The sequence below is a fragment of the Elephas maximus genome, chromosome 4 (genome assembly GCF_024166365.1).
Source record: "Elephas maximus indicus isolate mEleMax1 chromosome 4, mEleMax1 primary haplotype, whole genome shotgun sequence".
In the NCBI taxonomy this organism is placed as follows: domain Eukaryota; kingdom Metazoa; phylum Chordata; class Mammalia; order Proboscidea; family Elephantidae; genus Elephas; species Elephas maximus.
This window is the reverse complement of record NC_064822.1, coordinates 185,967,010-185,991,748: the sequence shown is the minus strand read 5'-3', so window position 1 is coordinate 185,991,748 and position 24,739 is coordinate 185,967,010. Positions and strand designations below refer to the sequence as shown.

The 24,739-nt window shown below is 52.7% G+C and overlaps 1 protein-coding gene across 1 annotated transcript; it reads right to left on the bottom strand.

Annotated features, from left to right (window-relative positions):
- Window positions 1-283: 283 nt before the first annotated feature.
- CCDC134 (coiled-coil domain containing 134) lies at window positions 284-24,600 on the bottom strand. The gene is made up of 7 exons (XM_049884543.1): window positions 24,488-24,600; window positions 19,253-19,365; window positions 18,330-18,451; window positions 18,015-18,099; window positions 15,693-15,874; window positions 15,324-15,395; window positions 284-5,565 (listed from the first exon to the last, which is right to left on the bottom strand). The coding sequence occupies exons 2-7, from the start codon at window positions 19,353-19,355 to the stop codon at window positions 5,440-5,442; spliced, it is 690 nt and encodes a 229-aa protein (XP_049740500.1). The 5' UTR covers window positions 19,356-19,365; window positions 24,488-24,600; the 3' UTR covers window positions 284-5,439.
- Window positions 24,601-24,739: the final 139 nt, after the last annotated feature.

The following is a 24,739-nucleotide window of genomic DNA, read 5'->3' as shown; positions in this document are numbered from 1 at the left end:
ATTACATACGCAAATGTGTATTTACTGACAAGAAAAGGCTTTCATAATGTAGTGTTGAAAAGGAAGTTTCCTATGAGTCTGTGAGAGGCAGCCTCGCCTGGTGGTCCTGACTTCAGAGCGCACAGGCTGTGTGGAGCCAGGCATATAGATTCACTAGCTCAACCAGACCGTGGGCTGGTTAACAAAATGCTCTAAGCCTCAGTTTTATCACTTATAAAATGGAGATAAAAGAGTACCCCTTCACAGTTGTGAAGATTCAATGAGATCATTCACACATTTGTTTGACAATTTTTATTGAACATCTCCGGGAGGCAAACAGAAACAGTTCCTGCCCTCTGAGAGCTTCCAGTCTAGCATGAGAAACAGACATCAAGCAAATAAACAGAGACATAAAAAATAACTGATGGTGGTACAAGCGATTACAGGGTAGTGGTGTGATGAACTAGAACAAGGGACCTGACTTGGGGAAAGGACTCTGAAGAAGTGGCATTTAAGATGAAACCCCAAGTTCTAAGAAGGCGAGAACTGTATGTGGGGTAGCCAGGAGAGTAAAAAACCTGACAGGAAGGCGCTGCCCCTGCCAGCATTTGGCCTCAGGTCTGCCGTATACAGGGTAGCTATTGTAACTGAAAAAAATATGGATCTACATGCTCACAGGAAGGGCCAAATGGGTAGAGACCAACAGTCACGGTTATGGTAGTGTGGTGGGATTTGGGTGACTTACTTTCTTCTTGATATCTCCATATTGCTTAGATTCATTTTTATAATGAACATATATAACCAAGAAACAAAGCTTATTTGGGGGGAAAAAAAGACAAGATCTCCTCTTCCCTGTTTAGACTCAGAAGAGCTGGCGTAGACTACCCCAGCATCACTCTGAAAGAAAAAGAAACCCGCGCTCTGCCTCCCTGCTCTGGCCCCAGCGCTGAGCTGGATGCTGCCACCTTCAACTGTGCCTCTCGGGGCTCCTTACTGCCCCTGCTGCCCTGCTCTGCATTGGCACTGAGCTGGACCCTGCCACCTTCAACTGTGCCTCTCAGTGGCTCTCATGGGGGTCCTCACTGGGTGACAGTCTGCTGGCCTGGCAGGATGTGGCAATGGTTCCATATTGAGTCACTTTGGTCATGCGCCCTCCTACCCCAGAGCCTCATAATCCACTTGCAGAGGGCTGCCGGGAGCCCTGGAAGGTAAGATTAGTAGGCACAGCACCTCCACATGGTAACTGTTCCCCTGGCTTCCAGCTGGGCATACCAAGTGGTCTGAGGGGGCACCGTGAAGGCACAGTGAAAATGGTGTTAGAAGGGAGGCCGCACTGGACCCGGCCTCAGCAGAAAGCAGGCCTTCCATGGCACTCCCTCTCTGGCCCTGGGTCCCACCTACCTGACCATCTCTGTCAGCTGGCCCCTTGTCCTAGTGGGGAGGAGACAGACTCTGAGGCTGGCTCTGAGGGGCAGAAAAGACTTCCACAAGTCAGTCCTCAGGACCTGGTGCTTCCTCTGAAAATGGAGGGATTGGGCTAGGTGACCACAGGTCTTGCCACAGACCGTGGCCTGGGTGCCCACTGCGGGTCATGGAAGAGAACTTTGTGTATGTTTTTTCATGTAAGACCCCTCCCCTTTTAGGCCTTTGCTTGCAGTGCCTGTCCTCCTCCCTACCCACCCAATCCCCCAAATCCTTTGGGATTCAGTTCCGGTGTCACCTCCTCCAGGAAGCCTTTCCACTGGGTTAAGCAAGAGCATATACCCCACTGTTTAACACAGAGGTGGGATGGGAGTAGAAAACAGCAAGTTTGGTTTGGAACAGCTGAAATGTAAGGACCAAAGGTCATCAGGGTGTGACAGGGTGGGTGCCATCAGCTATGTGGTCTTAGAAAATGAGGCTCCCTAAGCAGAGGAGAAACTAAGGCAGGAAAGCCTTCACTGAGGGGCAGGTGATGCCAGAGGAACCAGGGAAAGCTAGAGCAGGCTCAGACCGAGCACAGAGAACCAGGACGATGGGTGGCCCAGAGCTGGGAGGGTCACCTCAAGGAGAAGGAGCCATCACCAGCACGTCTGAGGATGGAGATGGGGAGACAGAGGAAGGGGCAGGCTGGGATGAGGGGACGGTGACACAGCAAGGTGAGCCCACTTCTCCTACAGCACAGCAAACAGCCCCAGCTAATTAAAGCATAAAAGGAATTTCTACAGCAATGGTTCTTTCTCACTGGAGGCGATTTCACTCCCCAGGGGACATCTGACAAAGTCTGGAGACATTTTTGGTTGTCATAACTGGGGCATTGCTACTGGCATCTAGTGGGTAGAGGCCAGGGATATTGTTGAATATCCTACAATCACAGGGCACCCCTCCCACCCATACAACAAAGAATTATCCAGCCCCAAGTATCAATAGTGCCACTGTTGAGAAACCGTCTTAAGGGATCCTGGGGAGCCCCACTCTCCAGGGGCGCCAGGGACAAGGCCTAGAGGTTGACTGAGAGGAGCAATGTCCTAGGCCACGATGACAATACCACTGTTGCCACCTCTGAGGACCCAACATGGGTCGCTGGACCAGTCACTAGAACCACCCCGCAGAGCGTTCCCTGGTCCCTGCTATCACCACCACGACTCCTCTCAGGCTGGGGCATCTGGGGAGTTTCAGACACATGGCTGGATCCTAGCTGCACGGGGGGCTGCACAGACACGTGTCGTGGTGCCCGCGGCTCCTGGGCAGGAGAGGGGTGGGCTCCGCAGCAGGAGCCCTCAGGGGGGGGACTCTGGGACAAACAACAAGCAATGGAAGGGAGAAGGGAGAAGAAGAGGGGAGGAGAGGGGCGAGCAGAGTGGTTCTGCTCCTTTTAGGGTGTCATATGGGGAAACATGGCCCATCTGAGAGGAGGTGGAAGAAATCAACCCAGGAGGGAGGCTGGAGTTGGAAAGGGAAGAGCCCGGGAGGAGGGAAGTACCACAGGGGCTAAGCGAGAAGCTGGGCCCCCGTCTTGGGCTCTGCATACAGTGGGTGCGAAACAAATTTATGGAACCAACAGAGAACCGTCAGAGTGGACCCGAATCCCAGGTTCCGCTGCCTGTTGCTGTTGTTGGGTGCCATCAAGTCAATTCCAACTCAGTAACCCCATGTGACAGAGTACAACTGTCCCATAGGGGTTTCTAAGCTGTAATCTTTACGGTAGCAGATCCCCAAGTCTTTCTCCCGGGGAGCCACTGTGTGGGTTTGAACTGCCAACCTTTCAGTTAGCAGCTGAGTGCTTAACCACTGCGCCACCAGGGCCTTTCACACAGGCTCTTATTGTACTTCCTGACCAGCTAGCAGGGGGTGTCCCAATCCCACTCTGAGATGGGGACACCGAGGGTCTAAGAGAGGCGCCTGGTTCTGATGACAACAGCCAGGAAGCGACAGCCTCTGCTAGTCCCAAGCTGCACAGGTTTTCCTCCCAGCTCTGCTTCACATGACTGGAATCCTGCCAGTGACAGAGCTCCAAGGAGTCACTCAGGAGGACCCCAGCCAAAGCTGGAACGACCTCCCCGCTGTCCCGAGGCGTCCTTTCAGCCTCTACTCAGAGTCCTCCAGTCCCTGGGGTCACCATCTACCTTCCAGAAAGCGAGGTCCACTGCCACGCAGGCCTGGTTCTTAGGAAGCTCTTCCTGCAGTTAAGGGGGAGGCTTAGCACTCGCCCAGCAAGGTCAGCAAACACAACCACTCTCGGGCATGATGAGGACGGTGACTGGCCAAGCCCCTCTCCAGGGAAGAGCCTGGTCCTGGCCCCAGCTCCACCTGCGGGCACCAGGTGATCCCATGTGTTACAGAGTACAACTGCTCCATGGGGTTTTCTTGGCAGTAGTCTTAATGCAAGCAGATCGCCAGGACTTTTCTTGCACAGTAGGTTAGTGGTCGAGTGCAAACAGTCCTCTAGGGTTCCTAAAATCTGGCATTGTCATCTCACGTAATTGTCACAGAAACATGGCTGGGGTCACACAGCTGGGGGAGGGGGCGAAGGGCAAAGGTGAATGGAGCCCAGGTATCTGAGGTCAGTCCTACAACCAGACCCCACCTCCGCTGCCCAGCAAGAGGGACCAGGTGGTTGCCAGGCAGTTGTGAAGGGAAAACTTGTCCAGTCCTCCTCCCAGCCTCCAACACCCCTCTCTCTTCCAGCTGCTTCCTGCTCCTAACTCCTCCTGACTGATGGGGTGGGGGATGTTCTGGGCCCTTCCATGAAGCCTCCCGGAGGCCTGGCTTCCCTTCACCGCCCTGAGATGAGTACTCTGGGAGAACTCCCAGGACGGAAGCTGGCCAGGCTCCAGCCTCAGAGCCAGGTCAGGGCTAGGCAGAGGCTCTGCCATCGGCAGATCATTCTGCCAGTGAAGCTCCGATACAGGGAGGCTGAGGCCAGGCCCAGGTCTGGCCTGCACTGTCAGTGGGAGTGGGGAGGTCTGGGGATGTTCATCTCTCCGCTTTTTACAGGCAGGGCCCGGCCTGGCCAGGCCAAAGGGGTCGAGGGAGAATTCCTATAGGGCCTCCCACCCCCGCCTCTGCTTGGAAGGGGCAGAAAGCATAAGGCTGCTCTGCCCTGCAGCCACAGGTCTCTGGTTCACGTCTCCTGGGGCTACGAGCTCACCATCCCACCGAGTCGGGGCAGTGAGATGCACAGCCCCTGCGGAGCTGCAGCCGGCCCCCACCTACATGCCTAGGGTCTCAGAGCATGCTGTCTGAGAGGACAAGCTGAGCCTTCCCTGGCTCTGCTCAATGACTGCTCCTCAGGCTTCTGAGGACAGAGGCCATGTTGCTCCAAGGTCTCCTTGGGCTGAACACCCTCCCAGGACACTTTTGGGTCCCTTCCCAACACTGATCTTCGCCAAGTGCAGTGCTGACGAGGGACCATGAGGGCCCGGGCTCCTCCCGATGAGACCGGCCTCCTCCTTGCTGCTTTCTATGTCCCTGGGGCCCCTCACTCCCACCCACTGGAGGGCTTGCAGAGGCCTAGGCCCAAACCAGCCTCAGTCATCGGATTTGCTGGCTTTTATTGTCTCTGCAGAGGGGCTGGGACCTGTGCCAGGGGGGCTCACTGACAGTGGGTAGGGCCAGCAGTAGGCGTGGCAACTTTATGCCCCAGAGCCTTGTTCTGTTGCCCTCACAAAGGGCTCCACCAGCCAGGAGGGCCCAGTAGGGTCCTCCCCTCTCCGCCAGTAGTCTCCACGAGGTCACAACCGCAGCACAGCAGCCTCTGAAGGCCCCTGCGGCGTCCCTCCAGGGAGGCCCTGGAAGGAATCCAGGCCGTTCAGTTAGGCTCAGATCTGGCTCCCCAGGCGACAAGCAGATGTGGCCTCCCCATTACACGGGGCGGCTCTCACCATACAGTTGCTGCTGCTGCACCTCGGCTGCACTGCTGCTGCCTCTTCCTCCCACGTGGCCTCCTCCTGGCCCCTCGGACCCTGAGCTGCTCCGGGGCTATAACTCGGACTGGGATCTCGAGATCCGTGGGCCTTTTCGGATCTCTTTCCGCTTCTCCTCTTTCTTCCGGCGTTTCTCCTCTTCTCTCAGAGCCTTCTGGAAAGGGTCGGTGCTGGGAATGAACTGAGGGAAGAACATAGCAGCTTGGTTTAGTCTCCTGGGAGCCACACTGTGACAGGCTTGCTCTAGGCCAGGTTCCCTGTGGGGTGTGGGGACAGAAAGGCTGCCTGGACACAGGCCCTGCCCTCAGGGAGCCCCCAGACACGTCAACCACTCAAGGCGCTTGGGGAAAACTGCTGAGTGGGTCTTAGAAAAGATAAGCAGGGGTTGGCCAAGCAAATAGTGGGAGGAAAGAGAAGGGCATTCCAGGTAGAGGGCCAGATGCTGAGGTGTGAACCTGCAAGGGCATCAGAAAGAAAAGAAACAAACTCCTCCTCCCAGGGTGGGGGGAGCCCTGCCGGCCACGCCTGAGGGAGGAGGGAAGGAGACTAGCAGCAGGCAGACCCTGACAAAGGGATGGGAGTGAGGAAGAGAGGATGGTGCCCAGGCTTGCAGCTTCCACAGCGGGTGGGAACACAGGGCCAGCAAGGGTGGGAGGAGGTGAGCACTTTGGTAGGGGCTCTCTAAGATGGGAACCCCCAGGCCCTTCTCTTCTCACTCTGTGCTCTCTCCGGACTGTCTCACCTATACCATGGCTTCTGTTCCACCTATACGGTCAATTATCCTTCAACTGGCATTTCCATATCTAACGGCCTGTCCCATATGTCCACTACGATGTCCCAAATATGCACCATAATTCAGCATGGCTTGACCTCCCTAAAACCCAGTCCTCTCCCAGCGTCCCATGCTGATGAACACCTAGCCTAGATGAGAATGGCAGAAAACAAGGAGCACCACCATGCCCGCTGTACCCTTTCCATAGCGAGTCCATGGCCAAGGCCTGGTTCATTTTACTTCCCAAACCCATCTACTCTCTGTCTCTCTATTGCTAGCCCCACCGTCACCTCCACTTGGGCTTAGCCACCACCAACTCTCTCCTGAGTCTCCCAAGGTCTCCCCACACCCACTTTGGTCCTTCCTTAGCTTGGCCTTCAAGGTCCCTGGCCCCAGCCCACCTCGCTCCTCCTGCCCTCCAGCAAATCCTGCTCTGCAGTCCTGCAGGTGACCTTGCCCACCAACCTCAAGCATTTCACTCTGGCCATCCCCTCCTCTTCCCTAACACCTTCACCTGCCAGGACCTACCACCTGTCGTTCCTGTCCCTTTTCACTGTCCATCGTCTGCTGTGCAGTACAGCAGGTAAGTGCCTGCTTGCTAACCAAAATGCTGGCAGTTCGAACCCACCAAGTGGCTCTGCAGGATAAAGACCCGGCAATCTGCTCCTGTAAAGATTCCATTAACCCATTGCTGTTGAGTCCATTCCTCCTCATAGCCACCCTATAGGACAGAGTAGAACTGCCCTGCTGGGTTTCCAAGGCTGTAATCTTTACAGAAGCAGACCGCACATCTTTCTCCTGGGGAGCTGCTGGTGGGTTCAAACTGCTGACCTTTTGGTTAACAGCTGAGGGCTTAACCACTGCACCACCAGGGCTCCTTCTGTAAAGATCATAGCCTAGGAAACCCTATGGGCAGTTCTACTCTGTCACATGGGGTTGCTCTGAATTAGAATTGACACAATGGCACCCAACAACAATCTCTAATGGGTCCATGTGCTGCCTGGTAACCCAGGACATTTCCCTGGTCCACTCACCCTCCACCCTCTGACACACCTTCTCCTCCAGCACCTCTCCTCACTCAGAACACAACCTTGCTTCCTATTTCACAGGGAACGGAAGCACTCTAGACAATTTCTAGAAGCCCTGGCCACTGCTCCCACCACCACACCCACCAACTCATTTGGTTCTGTGCCTACATACTCTGCCGGCCCTCCCAGTCAAGGTTAAGGCTCCTCCCCGCAAGGCCAACCCCTCCTGTGGGCGACAGATCCCGCCCCTCCTCAGTTCCTGAGGGAAAAGGCTCCAGCAACTTTCCCCTTCCCTCTCCTTCAGCATCAGTTCTTCCCTCCCCAATGGATCATTCTTGACAATGTACAAACAGGCTGTAGTTTCTCCCATCAGACCACAAAGCTCCCTTGAACCCACACCCCCACACCTCCCTCTAGCTCTGCTCCCATGTCTGTTCCTCCTTGCTGCAACAGTTCTTCAAAAGGTTCGTCTCTACTTGCCGTGTCCCCTTCTTTTCCTCTCATTCTCCCAATCTGATCGCGTTTTTGTTCCCCTCCTCCACCAAAGCAGCTCTTATCAAGACCTCTGACAACTTCCACATCACCAAATCCAGTGGTCAAGTCTGTCCTCATTTCCTTGTCCTCCCAGCAGCGTTTGACCACTCGTTCCTTCCTGTAATACTTTCTTCACTTGGCCTCTGGGAAACGGCTCTCTCAGGTTTGCTGCTATCATGCCGACTGCTCCTTCTCGGTGCTCTTTGTTACCTCCCCCTTACTCCCCCAAATTCTGATTGCAGCTGCGCCCCAGGCCTTGGTCCTTGGGTTACGTCTCCACCTGCCCTGGCACTTCTGGTTGACTGGTCCAGTCCCCTGGCTTTCGATACCTTCTCCATAGCTAGGACTCTCACATCTCATGTTGAAGCTCCACTTCAACCTCTCCTGAAATTAAGAGTCATATGCCCAGCTGCTACCTTGACATCATTCATGCTCTCCTGGTCCAGGAACAAACTCCTGATACCGTCCCAATCCTCAGCCTGTTCCTACCACAGTCTTCCCGTCTGAGGCAATGGCGCAGCCCCACTTGCAGATACTCAGGCCCAAAATCTTCCTTAACGCCTGTGAGGTACAGAAAGTAACCTGGCCCTTTGTTCTAGGTTCCTGAGTGCCACACCACCTGGGGGCTAGATAGTGAGTAAACCTCATGAGATGTGACCATGGCTACTTGGTAAGGCCCCCGGTGAGGCTTGGCTGCGAGCCCAGTACTGACTAAGCCTCAGCAGGCATGATGTAATCTATCACGGCCATGTGGTGAGGCCGATATAAAGGCTCAGTGAAAGTAAGTGCATCCCCTGGGGACATGGTAGTTCTGCCCTGGGACCCCTCCTAGACTTAGCCCTATGTGTCTCTTCCTTTATATCCTTCCTGGTTATAATAAATAGGTCACTGTAAGTATAGATACTCTATGTGGATTCTATCAGTCTTTGCCAGCAGGTCAGAAGTTAGGGGCCTGGGGACCCCTGAACTTGTGACTGGTATCCTGAGAGATTAGAGGAAAACCCCAAATTGGGGGCCGCTGGTCTGAAGTGGAAGGAGTCACGTGGACCCCTGTGTTTGTAGCTGGTACCCTCTGACCTAGCCCAAATGGCTGGGGATGAGAGGGAGCACTGCTGCGTGCACCTGACAATGAGGATGGAGAAGTGGGAAGGTGAGGACTGGATCCACTTCCAGGTGGGAATTAGACTCATGCTGATCCTGGCCACGCAGTTAGCTATGAAGGTGGGATCTGCCCACTGTGCCCTCTGCTCAGGGCAATGCCCCCGTCTCACCACATCTGTTTCATCAGGAAATCCTGTTGGATCTACCTTCAAAATATAAGCAGAATCTGACCATTTGTCATCATCTTCACTGGGGCACCCCCCCTGCCCCACTTCAAGTCACCATCAACTCCCAAATGGTCAAGTATAGTAGCCACCTCACCTGTGTCCCTGGATCCACCTTGACCACTGACTATTCTCCACACAGCAGCCACGGTGATCCTTCTAGAGGGTAAGTCAGAGCCCATCACCCGGCTCTCCATGTCTCGAGTAAACGCCAAGGCCGCCTGAAGACCTCTGAGGCTCTCTGTGATCTGGCCTACCACTCTGACCTTGTACTCCTCATACCAACAAACAAAACAAAAAAAAACCCTGCTGCAGTCAAATTGATTCCAACTCATAGCAACCCTACAGGATAGAGTAGAACTGCCCCATAGGGTTTCTAAGGCTGTGATCTTTACGGAGGAGATCCATATTTATGCCTATTCCCAAGAAAGGTGATCCAACCGAATGCAAAAATTACTGAACAATATCATTAATGTCACACGCAAGTAAAATTTTGCTGAAGATCACTCAAAAGCGGCTGTAGCAGTATATCAACAGGTAACTGCTAGAAATTCAAGTTGGATTCTGAAGAGGTCACGGAACAAGGGATATCATTGCTGATGTCAGATGCATGCTGGCTGAAAGCAGAGAATACCAGAAGGATGTTTATCTGCATTTCATTGACTATGCAAAAGCATTCGACTGTGTGGGGCATAATAAATTATGGATAACACCGCAGAGAATAGGAGTTCCAGAACACTTAGTTGTGCTCATGAGGAACCTGTACATAGATCAAGAAGCAGCTGTTTGAACAGAACAGGGGGATACTGCGTAGTTCAAAATCAGGAAAGATGTGTGTCAGGGATCTATTCTTTCACTATACCTATTCAATCTCTATGAAGAGCGGGGCATCAGGGTTGGAGGAAGACTCATTAACAACCTGCATTATGCAGGTGACGCAACCTTGCTTGCTGAAAAGTGAAAAGGACTTGAAGCACTTACTGATGAAAATCAAAGACTACAGCCTTCACTATGGATTACACCTCAACATAAAGAAAAAATCCTCACAACTGAACCAATAAGCAACATCATGATAAGTAGAGAAAAGACTGAAGTTGTCAAGGATTTCATTTTACTTGGATCCATAATCAACACCGACGGAAGCAGCAGTCAAGAGATCAAAAGATGCATTGCATCGGGCAAATCTGCTGCAAAACACCTCTTTAAAGTGTTGAAAAGCAAGGATGTCAACTTGAAGACTAAGGCGCGCCTGACCCACGCCATGGTATTTTCAATTGCCTCATACGCATGCGAAAGCTGTACGATGAATAAGGAAGACCGAAGAACTGATGCCTCTGAATTGTGGTGTTGGCGAAGAATATTGGATATCCATGGACTGCTAAAAGAACGAACAAATCTGTCTTAGAAGAAGTACAACCAGAATGCTCCTTAGAAGCAAGGATGGCAAGACTATGTCTCACATACTTTGGACATGTTGTCAGGAGGGATCAGTTCTTGGTAAAGTACAGGGTCAGCGGAAAAGAGGAAGACCCTCAATGAGGTGGATTGACACAGTGGCTGCAACAATGGGCTCAAGCATAACAACGATTGTGAGGATGGTGCAGGACCAGGCAGTGTTTCGTTCTGCTGTACGTAGGGTCGCTATGAGTCGGAACCGACTCAATGGCACCTAACAACAACAATCTTTACAGAAGCAGACTGCCACATCTTTCTCCCGTAGAATGGCTGGCAGATTTGAATGGCCAACCTTTTGGTTAGCACCTGAGTGCTTTCCACTGTGCCACTAGAGTTCCCATCTGCTCACAGTCGCCCCCAAATACACTCCCAACTTGGGGCCTTTGTCCTTGTGGCGGTTCAGCCTGGAATGTTCTTCCCTAGTTACATGACTGGCTCCCTCACTTCTTCGAGGTCGTCTCAGTGAGGCTCCGTCCAACCATCTGAAACAGCAACTTTGGCCCAGCCTTACCCGTGGCATTCCTTAACCACCTTGCCCTGCTTTTTTCTCCACAGCTTTCGTCATCACCTATCATTTATCATCTGTATTTTAGCTACTGCATACCTCTCCCAACTAGAATGTAAGTCCCACGAGAGCAGGACCTTGTTTTCTTCAGTCTGCTTCTCCAGTAGCTGGGATTCAGTAGGTGCTCACTAAATATCTGATGACTGAATGAACCGTGCTCTGCCTCGGAGCCTTTGTACAAGCTCGCATCTCTGCCTGGAAGATTTTCCCAGCTTGTCCACTGAGCAACTCTTACGCATCCTTCAAACCTTAGCCCCAAGTCTGCATTCTCTGTGGAAACTTCTCTTGGAGCCCCTTCCATAGCCTCCACCAACCGGCAGACCTGGGTCAGCCTCCCCCGTGGGGGTCCCACAGCCCCTTATGCTTCCCTCCTCCATTGGTACTGCGCTGGGACTGGGTTTCCCTGCTGCCTTCTCCATCAGACTGTAAGCTCTCCCTGACAGCAGGGACAGGGGGCCGTGGCCAGTGATGTGTCCATGAGTAGGACCCCCACAAGCAAGAAGGAAGTATGTGAGGAGGGCCGGGGGTGCTACTGGTGGACACGTCCCTCTGGGTATCAAGAAGTGAATAAAATCACACTGTCCCTGGCCAACAAGAGGCAAGGAGAATAGGGTGCTGCTCTGGTGATGTCCTAGCAGAGCCCATTATGACGACGCTGGCTCTGCTGAGCTTGGTGTTGATTCTCTCTATGGTCCATGCTCTTGCCCTCCCCCTCTGAGAGAGGTGCCCACGGCCTGCCGGGGATGGAGGGTCAGCATCACAGCAATGAAGCCATCTCTGCACGTGCCCTGTCTGCTGCGACCTTGAGTGTCCCGGCATGCCCTGGGATGTGCCAAGAATGTGAGGCCCTGGCTGCTCTTTAGGCCATTTCTTAGGATCAAGGACGAAGCAAGCAACCCTGGGGGATGTGTCATTTCGGTTTTGTGTGAAGGGGTGTGTCATGGACTGATTTATGTCCCCTCAAAAATGTGTGTATCACTTTCGTTGTGCCATGATTCCCAGTATCGTGTGGCTGTCCTCCATTTTGTGATTGTAATTTTATGTTAGAGAGGATTAGACTGGGATTGTAACAGCCTTACCAAGGTCATATCCCTGATCCAATGTATAGGGGGTTTCCCTGGGGTGTGGCCTCCACCACCTTTTATATTACAAGAGATAAAAGGAAACGGAAGCAAGCAGAGAGTGGGGGATCTCACACCACCAAGGAAGGAGCACATCCTTCGGACCCAGGGTTCCTGTGCTGAGAAGTTCCTAGTCCAGGGGAAGACTGATGACAAGGCCCTCCCTCCTGAGCCAACAGAGACAAAGCCTTCCCCTGGAGCTGACACCCTGAAAATTTGGACTTCTTGCTTACTGGACCGTGAAGACATAAATTCCTCCTTGTTAAAGCCATCGACTTATGGTATTTCTGTTACAGCAGCACTGGGTGACTAAGACAGGGTGGCAGCTGCATCAGTCAGGAAAGCTGTATCCCCAACCCTGCTGCTGGAACAAATCCACTGGCTCCCCTTGGGGGGTCCCACAGCCCCTTACACTTCATAGGGGTTCTCCGAAATGCTTAGGCCTGGTCCACTCCTGGTTCAGCCACGTTAGAAGCGTATGGTGCTATGCAGAAAACCTTAACGCAGCAGGTCCAGCTGCTGTATTTTGAAGGGCCTGGTTACAAGGTAGGCCCTTGGCTGGTGTTTGAGAACTCGAATTTTGGGAGTGTTTTCACCACCCTAACTGATAAGAGTGGCTCACTGTGCCTAAACTGTTCGTACAAAAACAATTTAGTTTACGCTGAAACCTGCGTTCCTCCTGGAAGTTCGGCATTTCTTTATATACTAGGTAGAGGGTGCCTACGTGACAAAGCCAAACCCAGTGCCGTCGAGTTGATTCTGACTCATGGTGATCCTACGTGTTACAGGGTGGAACTGCTCCACAGGGTTTTCTTGTTGTAATCTTTACAGAAGCAGATTGCCAGGCATTTCTTGTGTGGTGCCGCTGGGTGGGTTCGAAGTCCAACCTTCAGGTTAGTTGTTGAGTGCAAACCATCTGCGCCACCCAGGGCCTCTCTGGCCCCTGATAAAACCCCTGGGCACTGAGTCTCCAGTGACCTTGCCTGGTAAAAAATACTTTGCCCATGTTGTCACTACTCATTGCTGGGGGAACCAAGTGCATCCTGTGACTGCACTGGGAGATAACACTTGGAAGCTTGTGCTTTGTTCCCCTGGGACTTCGCCCAGGTGCCTTTTCCCTTTGCTGGCTTTGCTTTATATCCATTTGCTGGAATAATTAACAGCTGCAAGTAAAACGATGTGCTAAGACCTGGCTCTTCCCAGGGAATCACTGAACCTCAGGTGGTCTCGGGGATCCTTGATACAGTTGTTTATGGGCAGCAGTAGCCACCTAGTCCTAATAATGCTCCCTGTAATTACTGGCAATGATGCCAAAGCTTAACAGGTCAGCCTAAACTCTCTTGGGTGGGTCATAATGGATAATAGATTGGCTTTAGATTATATCCTGATTGTTTAAAATAGTCTCTGATACTGCAAATGGTTAAAGCACTCACTGTCAACCAAAAGGTTGGAGGTTAGACTGCACCCACAGGTGCCTTGGAAGGCCTGGCGATCTAATTCTAAAATATAAGCTGCTCAAAACCCCATGGAGCACAGTTCTACTCTGACATACATAGGGTTGTCACGACCTGATAGCAACTGGTTTGGTTTTTTGGGGGATTTAAAATAAGATCTAGGGGTCCCGCAGAAGTTCGGGGCCCAGGAGGACATGGTTGAAGTTGACACTATAGGCTGGACTCACCCTGCTTTTTGGAATCCTGTGGTAGTAGCCTTAATTAAACACAGTATGAGGTCAATTGGACAGATTCGGTCCTAGCCTCTACCAGTCAGACTCATCAGGCTGAAAAGAATACTCAAATGCAAATGTGAGTTAAGTGGAGCACTGAGAGGTGGGCTGTTGGAGGAGGCAATCTGTCAGGGGCCTGAGTGTCCCTGCTGGGTGGGCCAAGACTGCAAGGCCCTGACCACCCTTCACCTGGGTCATTTCTAGGACTGTGTTTGCAGAGAACAGCCTGGAAGGATGAGGTAGTATCTCCCCCAGGACAGAGAGCGGGCATGCTTACTGCTTACTATGTTGCTGTTGTTAGCTGCCATCAAGTCAGCCCAGACTCATGGTGGCCCTGCACACAACGGAACAGAACGCTGCCTGGTCCTGCGCCACCCACGTGGTTGGCTGCAGATCTGGGTCTCCTATGGTCTGTTGTGATCCATTGGGTTTTCACTGGCTGATACTTGGAAGCAGGTCACCCGGCCTTTCTTCCTAATCTATCTTAGTCTGAAGCTCTACTGACATCTGTTCATTATCACAGCAACATGCAACCTCCACTAACAGATGGGAGGTGGCTGCACGTGGGTGCACTGGCTGGGAATCAAGCCAGGTCTCCCGCATGGAAGGCGAGAATTCTACCACTGAACTACCACTGCCCTCACACTGCTCACTACAGGAGCAGTGACTTTCCCAGGCTCAGGGACCCTCAGCTGTGATGCAAACCTACTGTGTGTATAGAATCCACCTGGGTCCCTCTGCGTCAGTCCAGGGGGACTTGGATGACGAGAGGAACCAACACCACTGTGCTGACACTCTGGTTACTGCTTGTACAGTAATAAAGTCACGTCTCATCGTCTTCTGCCAGCATCCATGACATAGTAACAGGCTAGCTTGTTAACTTGTAAGGAGGGTAAAGTCCTAGCCCCCTCACAGGCCCTGCCACCCCTCCCTACGCCAGGGGTGAGCCAGTCTAGTCCTCCAGTCATCCACGGAGCCCTTCCCGCCCTGCCACCTCTGATCCCTCCCCTCTCTATTGTATGCATCCCCATCTGTTGTCCCAACCTGCAGCCACCAGGGCTCAGAGCCCATTTCAGCCCCTGCACCAAGGGCATGTCCAGGAACGAGGACGGAGCCAGGCAGGGGCTCAGAGGCTCAAGGGCAGGGAAGAGGGTGACCTGAGCTCCCCAGCAGCCGACGCTCACCCAACACGAGGTGCCTGTTGTTCACTTGGGTGGTGTGTTCACAGTCTCAGGACTGCCCTCCAAAGCTGACACCACACCCCACAGACAGACAGGGCTAAGCTAAGGTCGAAGGACCCAGTGCATGCTAGGTCTGACCCAGGCCCATCCTGCTCCAAATGCATAGCCCTAGTGCTGCCCCTCAGGCACCCCAGCAGAGACAGAGCAGACATGGCCGGGTCCCACCACTCACCTCTGTGCGGTCTACTTTAAACGGGTTCTGGAAGTCGGAGTCTTTCTCACTGATCCCCAGCTCCTGTGCCATCTGTGGATGAAGAAAAGCTGGTCACATCTGTGTCCTCCTGCATCCTGCTCACCTGTGGGTCACTTCCTTCACACGAGGACCCCGCCCAAGGCTTGGGCAGATTCAGGCCAGGTGACGACCCCTAGGGACCCAGGTCAGCACAGCCCCTTGAGATGCGGGCTCTGTGATCGGGGCGCCCTGAGGCCCACCACAGAGAAGCAGCCAAGCATCAATATTCAGGCCGCACTGGAGGCGATGCCAGGCTCCCAGTCCACCCCTAGACAGAGGGCTCCCCAGCTCCTCCACCCGGGTGCTCACCAGGCCGAGGATGGGTGAGTGGGGCCCCTGGTCGAAGACACCTGTCTGGTTGCAGAAGCTGATGCCCCAGCGGATGAGCAGGTTCCAGTTGGAGTTGTGGTCGAAGTAGTGGTGCACGATCCTGGGGAAGCGCAGCACCACGTCGCCGAAGAAGGCCGTGTTCTCCACCACGTGCGAGAAGGCTGGGTGAGAGGGGAGGAGTGGCCAGGGCTGCTGCTCCTACTGCCCGTCTGCCTGCCCCCGGGCAGCCTCCAGACACTATTCAGAGACGGGAACGGTGTTCCCTGACCACAAGAGCGGCGCATGCTAAAGGCTTTCTGTCCACCAGCTCATGGAGCCTGCAGAACCACCTGTAGAGGGGAATGTGGCTGCTGTTCCCATTTTACAGATGGAAAACTGAGGCTCAGGCAACTAGCGAGGGACAAATCTGGGCTGCAAACCCAGGTCTGTCTGACTCCCAGCCCCGAGCTCTTTCCCCTGTGTCTCTCTGCTTAGAGGACGGAGCAGGGTGAGGCCCAGAGGGATGGGTGTCACTTTGCATGTGGAGGCTGATGCAACCCATGACAGGCTCACTGGGCTCGGCTCCCCCAACGTGGCGTCCAAATGTCCAGAGCCAGACACTGGTGTTAACACAATTACAGTGTCTGTGGGGTCAGTTCTGTTAGAATGTTAGGGAACGGATCTTGTTTTTTTAACATTGTTCCAATTTTATTTTAAAAATGTTTCTTGTTATTTTGGTGGGCCCTGGTGGCACAGTGGGTAAGCGTTTGGCTGCTAACCAAAAGGTCGTCAGTTTGAATCCACCAGCTGCTCCTTAGAAACCCTATGGGGCAGTTGTACCGTCCTATAGGGTCGCTATGAGTTGGAATTAACTTAACGGCAATGGGTTTTGTTATTTTGAAATGATTTTAGAACTTACGTAAAAGCTGCAAAAATCCTACACAGAACTTCTATATACCCTTCACCCGGATTCCTCTAATATTGTCATCTTATGTAACCATTGTATGATGATCTGAAACAGGAAATTAACGTGGATACGATATTAATAACTTATCTACAGATCTTATTTGAATTCACCACCTGTCCACTAATGTCCCTTCTCTGATCAAAAGGTGTGTTTAGACTGAGGTTAGTTAGCATGTCTATCATGGTTACGGGTCCCCCAGACCCAGGTTACCATGAAGAATGACTACATACTGGCCATGGAGGCAGCCCCCATTCCAGCCACCCTCACACACAGGGCCCAGGCAGTTCTCATCAGCACTGGTCAGCGATGCCCTGAGAAATAACAGGCTGGCTCCAAAGAAATCCCAGGTGGGTGGTCAGACCAGTGGGGCAGGGACCCCTTGGTGTCAGAATAGTCTTGAACTTCAAAGGACTCGGGAGTTAGCCTGGTTCAGAGTAAGAGCCAGGACTCTGGAGTTGTGGGCTCAATCACCAGGCAAACCACTTGTTCTTTTTCATCTGGAAACAAGGTACTGCCTTCCTCACAGAGTTATAGTGGAGCTTAGAGAGGATACTTATAAAGTGCCCCCGTTCAATACATAAAGGCTACTTCCATCCACTCCCAGGCCCGGTAGCCTAAGAAATTTATTTTTAAAATGTAACCGGTAGATGGGGGGAAATGACCACCGGGGAGGAATCCTTGGAAGACGGAATAGAGGAACGCTGAACACTGATTCTTTTATCTTATTTATCTGTGTTTGCCCCACCTTATCTCAAAAAGAATTTAAGGGGGGTGGGCTTTTAAGGGAGTCCCTGGGTGGCACAAACAGTTAAGCGCTCGACTACTAGCCAAAAGGCTGGCAGTTTGAACCCACCAAGGGCACTTCGGAAGAAAGACCTGGTGATTTAGCTTCCAAAAAGTCAGCCTTGAAAACCGTATGGAGCACAGTTCTACTCCGCACACATGTGATTGCCATGAGTTGGAAGTGCTTTTAGTTTTATGGGAGCTTTCAGGACAAAAGCAAAGGGTGCTGATTAACTGCCACCACTGGATCAACCACTTTCACAGGCCTCAGTCTTCTTTCCTTTAAATGGGAACACCCCTTCCCTACCACAGGAGCAGGGTAGGGGTGCCCCCCACCTCTTCCAATGGCCCGCTGACCCTGCCCTGGCCCCTGGAGTGGCACTGGGCAGAGGCTCCTCCCTAGCTCCCCTGCCCCATGCACAGGGTGGCACAAGGAACACATCTGTGTCAAGAGGACAGAAACTGGCTCTGAAGCGGTGCTTCCAGGCAGGAAGAAGTGACAAGAACAGGAGAGGAAGAGCAGCTGGAGAAGATGGCAGTGGTCAGGGACAGGTTGGGCTGGGAAGACCTACCATCCTTCAGCTTCTCGTCCTGGGGGAAGGGCCCATCTGGGAGCACATCAGCAGCAATGAGCACCGTCCTGGAGTCCTCCAGCACCTGGAGGAACCCGCCTGGGCTGAGCATTCTGCAGGGCCCCGCATGGCCTGGTCCACCCGACTGACTTCAGACCCACTGCAACTCCTCTGTGCAGGCAGGTCGCCCCTCACTGCACACCACCCCGCAAGGGAGCTCCTACTCATCCCTCAGTGCCCACATCAAAGGCCGCTGGTACCACCCACACTGAAAGACCAGGCCGGCACCCTGAGCTACTCCTGGCCTGCACGCACCTTAAAGAGCCCCTTGAGCATGACATCGAGGATCTTGTACTGCTGGTGGATGTCATCCAGCTGTGCCAGGTTCTTCAGCGCCAGGAGCTGCTCCCGGCGCTTCACCTCAAACATCTTCTTGTCTGGGCAGGAGTAAGTTAAGGGGCTGCCACCAAGACTCCTGCCTGGGCAGGTCCAGTGGTCTCGATCCCCACCAGCAAGAATGCCCAGGGGCCATGGATACTTGCCACTGGGGCGCCACGGAAGGACCTAACTGTCCGAGGAGTGTCTGTATCCTGGAATGTGTTATTCATCCAGCTGACGAGGGACTCCATACCCAATAGCTGGAGCCCAAGCCTCCAGGACCTGGCTCCTGCCTCCTCTTCCCTGGGGTCTTCCCGCCATCTCCCACCACCGCTCTACACCTCTGCTCACGGTGTCCTCTGCCTGGATGCCCCACCCTTTCCTGTGCCCCACCAAGACACTGGTCAAAGAGCGCAAGGCTGATTTATACGGACACTTCCTCCTCCAGGCCTGTGAACTCCTCAAAGCCAGGGGCTGGTCCTGACTCATCTCTGTGTCCCCTAAGCCTGGCCCAGAGGAAGTGGCCCAGCACACCAGGGTCAAGACGGGCGAGAAATCCAGAGTATTACAGAATTCCTGAGTTCCCACCCAGGGTCTGATACACAGGTGCTGGGCACCTGTACCAACCTCACTGAGCCCTCCTGGTTCAGAGATGTGAGCTGTCTTCTCCATTTGATATATGGGGAAACTGAGGCTCAGAAGGTAACTGACTTGCTCAAGGTCTGGCTAAAGCATCTTACCTTTCTCCCCTGTACCTGCTGGCTGGGACTGCTCCATCCCTGGAATCCCCCAAGGGGTTATGGGTATAGCGACCTCACCTCCAGGCCCCTCAGTCACCCACTCTCAACTCTGAAGGATACAGATTTCCAGGCTTGGGTGCAGGGAAGTCCTCAGGGTCCCTGTGGCTCCCATCCCAGACAGTTCCAGGGCAAATAGGAAGGCCAGGAACTGAAGAAGGTCCATATCCAAAACCCTGGAGGCAGAGGAGTAACCCAGAGAAAGTAGGTGAGGGCCAGAGCTTGGGGTTATGCAAAACAAAGAATGCAGGGGAATAGTGACGTCCTCAGGAGGGACCCCAGCTCTGACTCAGCACAGCCTCCAAACACCAGAACTCTGCCCTGGGGAGGCCTGAAGCCCCAGCCCTGAGCCTTGTGACCAGCAGGCACACAGTAAAGAGAGTGAGATGGCAGGAGGGAGGAGGGAAGATAAATGTCAGGAATGTAGGAAAGCGCAAAGCACAGGGATTGACGTCAGAGAGCCCTGGGCTAGAGCCCTGGTCTGCCTGACTGTAGGACCTTGGGCAAGTTGCTTGGCCTCTCTGAACCTCAGCTTCCTCATCTGTAAAATGGGGATAAGCAGGCCACCTGCCTGCTGCAGGGAGGGAGGACTGGGCAAGGCACTGTGCCTGGGGACACAGGAGTTGGTCAGTATTATTCTCTCTCAGCTCCCATCCTGGCGTCCTAGGAATGTGTCTGGGCAAGGAGTCAGTCCCTGGCCAGTCGGAGGGAATGTGGAATTTCTGGGTTTTCCCTCTGTCTTAGTCATCTGGTGCTGCTATAACAAAAATACCACAAGCGGATGGCTTCAACAAACAGAAGTTTATTCTTTCACAGTCTACTATGCTAGAAGTCCAAATTCAGGGTGCTAGCTCCATGGAAAGGCTTTCTCCCTCTGTCAGCTCTGGAGGAAGGTCCTTGTCATCAATCTTCCCCAAGCTTCTTGGCGCAGGGACCCTGGATCCAAAGGAAGCATGCTTCTCCTAGAACTACTTTCTTGATGGTATGAGGTCCCCCTGTCTCTCTGCTCGCTTTTTTTTTTTTATATCTCAAAAGAGATTAGCTTTAGACAAAACCTAATCTTTCAAGAAATAACATGATCAGGAACCTATGGTACCAAAGGAAGAAATCCAAACTGCACTGAGGGCATTGGCGAAAAACAAGGCTCCAAGAATTGATGGAATACCAATTGAAATGTTTCAACAAACGGATGCAGCACTGGAGGTGCTCACTCGTCTATGCCAAGAAATTTGGAAGACAGTTACCTGGCCAACCGACTGGAAGAGATCCATATTTAAACCTATTCCCAGGAAAGGTGATCCAACCAAATGCGGAAATTATGGAACAATATCATTAACATCACATGCAAGGAAATTTTGCTGAAGATCATTCTGGCTATAGCAGTATATAGGCAGGGAACTGCCAGAAGTTCAAGCTGGATTTAGAAGAGGAGGTGGAACCAGGGATATCATAGCTGCTGTCAGATGGATCGTGGCTGAAAGCAGAAAATACCAGAAAGATGTTTACCTGTGTTTTACTGACTATGCGGAGGCATTTAACCGTGTGGATCATAACAGATTATGGACAACACTGCGGAGAATGGGAATTCCCGAACACTTAATTGTGCTCATGAGGAATCTATACGTGGATCAAGAGGCAGTTGTTCGGACAGAACGAGGGGCTACTGCATGGTTTAAAGCCAGGAGAGGTGTGCATCAGGGTTGTATCTTTTCACCATACCTATTCAGTCTGTATGCTGACCAAACAATTCATGAAGCTGGACTATGTGAAGAACAGGCCATCAGGATTGGAGGAAGACTCATTAACAACCTGGGTTATGCAGATGACACACCTTTGCTTGCTGAAAGTGAAGAGGATTTGAGGCACTTACTGATGAAGATTAAAGACCACAGTCTTCAGTATGGATTACACCTCAACATAAAAAGAAAACAAAAATCTGAGGAGTGAGCTTCTTGCCTTAAGGAGACAGAAGAGTCTATGTGGGCAGCTCCTGCCTGTAGGCGAGATGAGAAGGCAGAGCGGGGCAGGAGCTGGTTGAACGGACACGTGGAATACAGGGTGGAGGAGTGTGCTGTCACATTAGGGGGAGAGCAGCTAGGGTTACATGGCAAGGTGTGTATAAGTTTTTGTATGAGAGGCTGACTTTTATTGTAAACTTTCAGTTAAAACACAATTAAAAAAAAAAAAAAAAAAGTCCTCACAAGTGGACCAATAAGCAGCATCATGATAAACAAAGAAAAGATTGAGGTTGTCAAGGACTTCATTTTATTTGGATCCACAATCAACACCTATGGAAGCAGCAGTCAAGAAATCAAAAAACGCATTGCACTGGGCAAATCTGCTGCAAAAAGGGCCTCTTTAAAGTGCTAAAAAGCAAAGATGTTATATTGAGGGGAAACCCTGGTGGCATAGTAGTTAAGCGCTACGGCTGCTAACCAAGAGGTCTGCAGTTCAAATCCGCCAGGCGCTCCTTGGAAACTCTATGGGGCAGTTCTACTCTGTCCTGTAGGGTCGCTATGAGTCGGAATTGACTCGACGGCAGTGGGTTTGGTTTTTGTTTTTTTGCTCACCTTGAGGATTAAGGTGTGCCTGACCCAAGCCATGGTGTTTTCAATCGCCTCATATGCATGCAAAAGCTGGACAATAAGGAAGACCAAAGAAGAAGCTATGTCTTTGAATTGCAGTGTTGGCGAAGAATATTGAAATATGCCATGGACTGCCAAAAGAATGACCAAATCTGTCTTAGAAAAAGTACAACCAGAGTCCTCCTTAGACGCAAGGATGGTGAAACTATGTCTCACATACTTTGGACATGTTGTCAGGAGGGATCAGCCCCTGGAGAAGAACACCATGCTTGGTAAAGTATAGGGTCAGCGAAAAAGAGGAAGACCCTCAATGAGATGGATGGACACCGCGAGTACAACAATGGGGTCAAGCACAGCAATCATTGTGAGGAGGATGCAGGAACAGACAGTATTTCGTTCTGTTGTGCACAGGGTCGCTATGCGTGGGAACTGACTCAATGGCACCTAACAACAATCTCATAGATTGAGTCCTGTGTTATTAACATAACTTCCGCCTAGCCTATCCCACCTCATAACATCATAGAGGTAGGATTTACAACACAGAAGAAAATCACATTAGGTAACAAAATGGTGCACAATCACATAAGACTGGGAATCACGGCCTAGCCGAGTTGACACACATTTTTGGGGGACACAATTCAATCTACGTCACCCTCCTTCCTTGACTTGTCATCAGAAAGGAAGAAGGGCCACAGGGGTGGGAAGGGGGCAGAGCAGTCTTAGGCAAAAGGACAGCCACTCACTGTGGAACCACAGACACCATGTGCAGCACCTGCTCCTGCCAGACAACATTCCACAAACAGTTACTGAGCACCGGCTACGTCCCAGGCACTGCCACAGGGACACAACCAACAAATCCCCTTGCACTAACAGCACTTATGTTCCTTCCAGCGGGGGTAAGAAACAATCAATAAACTTGTAAAAAAGGACGGAATGATGAGAAGGAGTTGGTAGGCTGCGATATTATGTACAGTGGTCAGGAGAGGCCTCACACCCAAGTGACAGCTGCCCAATTTTACCAATATGGAAACCAAGGTCTAAAGGAAGTGAGGTGACGATCCTAAAGTCAAGCAGCTAGTCACAGTTGACCCAGAGTCTATTAGACGCTAATCCCAGTGCTCAGTCTCCTGTCTCTTTCTAAATGGGCACAGGCTGCCCCAGAGCTGACCACTCTTCTACCAAGACCCGCGCCCCAGGCAGGAGAGGCTGTTTTACACAGTGTAAAAATGGCATGGCGGCGGTGCCAGACCTCCTCGTCTAACTTCACAAGGGGAAAGGAGAATCAAGATCGACAACCCAAAGCTGATTACTAAGAGGCAGAGGCCAGACATACGTTCTCTCTCCAACCTTTTTACCAATTCTGACAGCAGCTGTCCCTCCCGTTGCACTTTCTGCTCCTCTGCTGGGATCGATAATTCGTTGCGATGATCACACAGAATTCACAGGCCATACTCATGAATATGGGGTTTATTAGGGAAATAACAGGTTACAATCCAGGATCAAGAACAACTCAGGACACAGTTCTTCAGTCAGGACAGCTTCTTGGCTGTGTCCATGGGTAGGCTTTTCCCTAGCCCTGGGCCCCTTGGGCCGGCATAGACTCTGCCCTGCTTGGGCAAGTGGTACAGAGCTCTTTAGCTCCACTAAGTGCCCAGAGGCACTGTACACCGCCAGCAAGCCTCCTCCATGAAGGTGCTCGGCTTTCTTGTTCAGTGGGTCAGTAAGCCTAGCTCTGCCCAGTGCCTGGAGGCACCCTACTCTGCCAGGAAGCCTCCTGCCAGAAGGCTCTCAGCTTTCTTGCTCCCTGGGCTGGGAAGCCCAACCAACGTGCAGTCTCCTGCCAGCCTCCAAGTTCTGCTGCTGCAGCTTCTCACCATCTTGCACTGTCTCTGGTATTACAGCTGTCTCCTAGGTCTAGGAGGTTCTCAGTTCAGGGATCCCGGGTCCAAAGGATAGACTCAGCTCCCAACTTTTTCTTAGTGGTAGTTTAAGGTCCCTTTTTCTGCTTCTGGGATGGCTCGTTTTAAGCCCAGCGGATGGCAAAACTAACCAATCCCCTCGTTACGGTTCCAGGCACCTAATTTACACTACTGGCAAGCTGTCCAATCCCCTTGGTGGAGCACAAGCACCTTATTTGCATAATCCCGCCCAATCATTTGGTTGGGCTTACCAGATAGATTATGGCTAGAAAGGCCATATAAAAATGACCCGTCACCCAACAGACCGTGAGAGCCAAAGGGGCACAGAGGTCATCGCTTCCCAAAAGACAACAGAAAGGGCAGGAATCGTCCAAAATCACGCAGGGCCCTCCACCTTCCACTTCACGCGCCAGACCCAAGGGACCCAGACTACGGCTAGGGTAGACCTGGAGTTAGGGAGTATCAGCCAGCCAGCAATGGCTGAAGCAGGAAAGAAGTGGGGAAGCAAAACCGAAAAGAGGGGGCGGACGCTGCCTGCTGCGCCCGCTTCTCGGCCACTCGGCCCCAGAGCGCTCTGAGACTACTTTGCACGGAGGATACTGAGCGGTGACGCGATCTTGGCGGGCCCTGAGCTCGCGGACCTGGGCTGCTGCCCCAGTCTTCGGGCTCCCGGACGAGGACAGTCCTTCCAATGGGTACAGGAGCCCGTGGCCGCAAGTCCACTCCCGCCCCCTGCAGTGGGTCCGGGTCCCCGGTCTCCGACCCCCACCCCTGGGCGCCCCACCACCACCTACCGGCCCGGGCGTGCAGGAAGGGGATGCAGGCAGGCCCCCGCGCGCGCGGCACGAGGGTCGCCAGGAACCCGGCAAAGACGAACCTGGAACACCGGGCGAGCGCTGCCGAGAGCCCCGCCCCGCCCACCGCGCCTCCCCGGCCAATGAGCGCCGGCCGCGACTGTCCCGCTCCCTGACCTCACTTCCGGCCCCGCCCCGCCGTCCGGGCTCCGGCCTTGGTTCGCTTCCCGCCCGCCCCGCGCCCCGGGCTCC

Coding starts and splice junctions, on each gene's coding strand:
- CCDC134 (XM_049884543.1), bottom strand. CDS start 19,355: ATGGACCTTCTTCAGTTCCTGGCCTTCCTATTTGCCCTGGAACTGTCT. Junction 18,452..19,252: donor GCACCCAAGCCTGGAAATCT/GTATCCTTCAGA, acceptor ACTCCTGCCCAG/ACAAGAAGATGTTTGAGGTG. Junction 18,100..18,329: donor TGCTCAAGGGGCTCTTTAAG/GTGCGTGCAGGC, acceptor GGGTTCCTCCAG/GTGCTGGAGGACTCCAGGAC.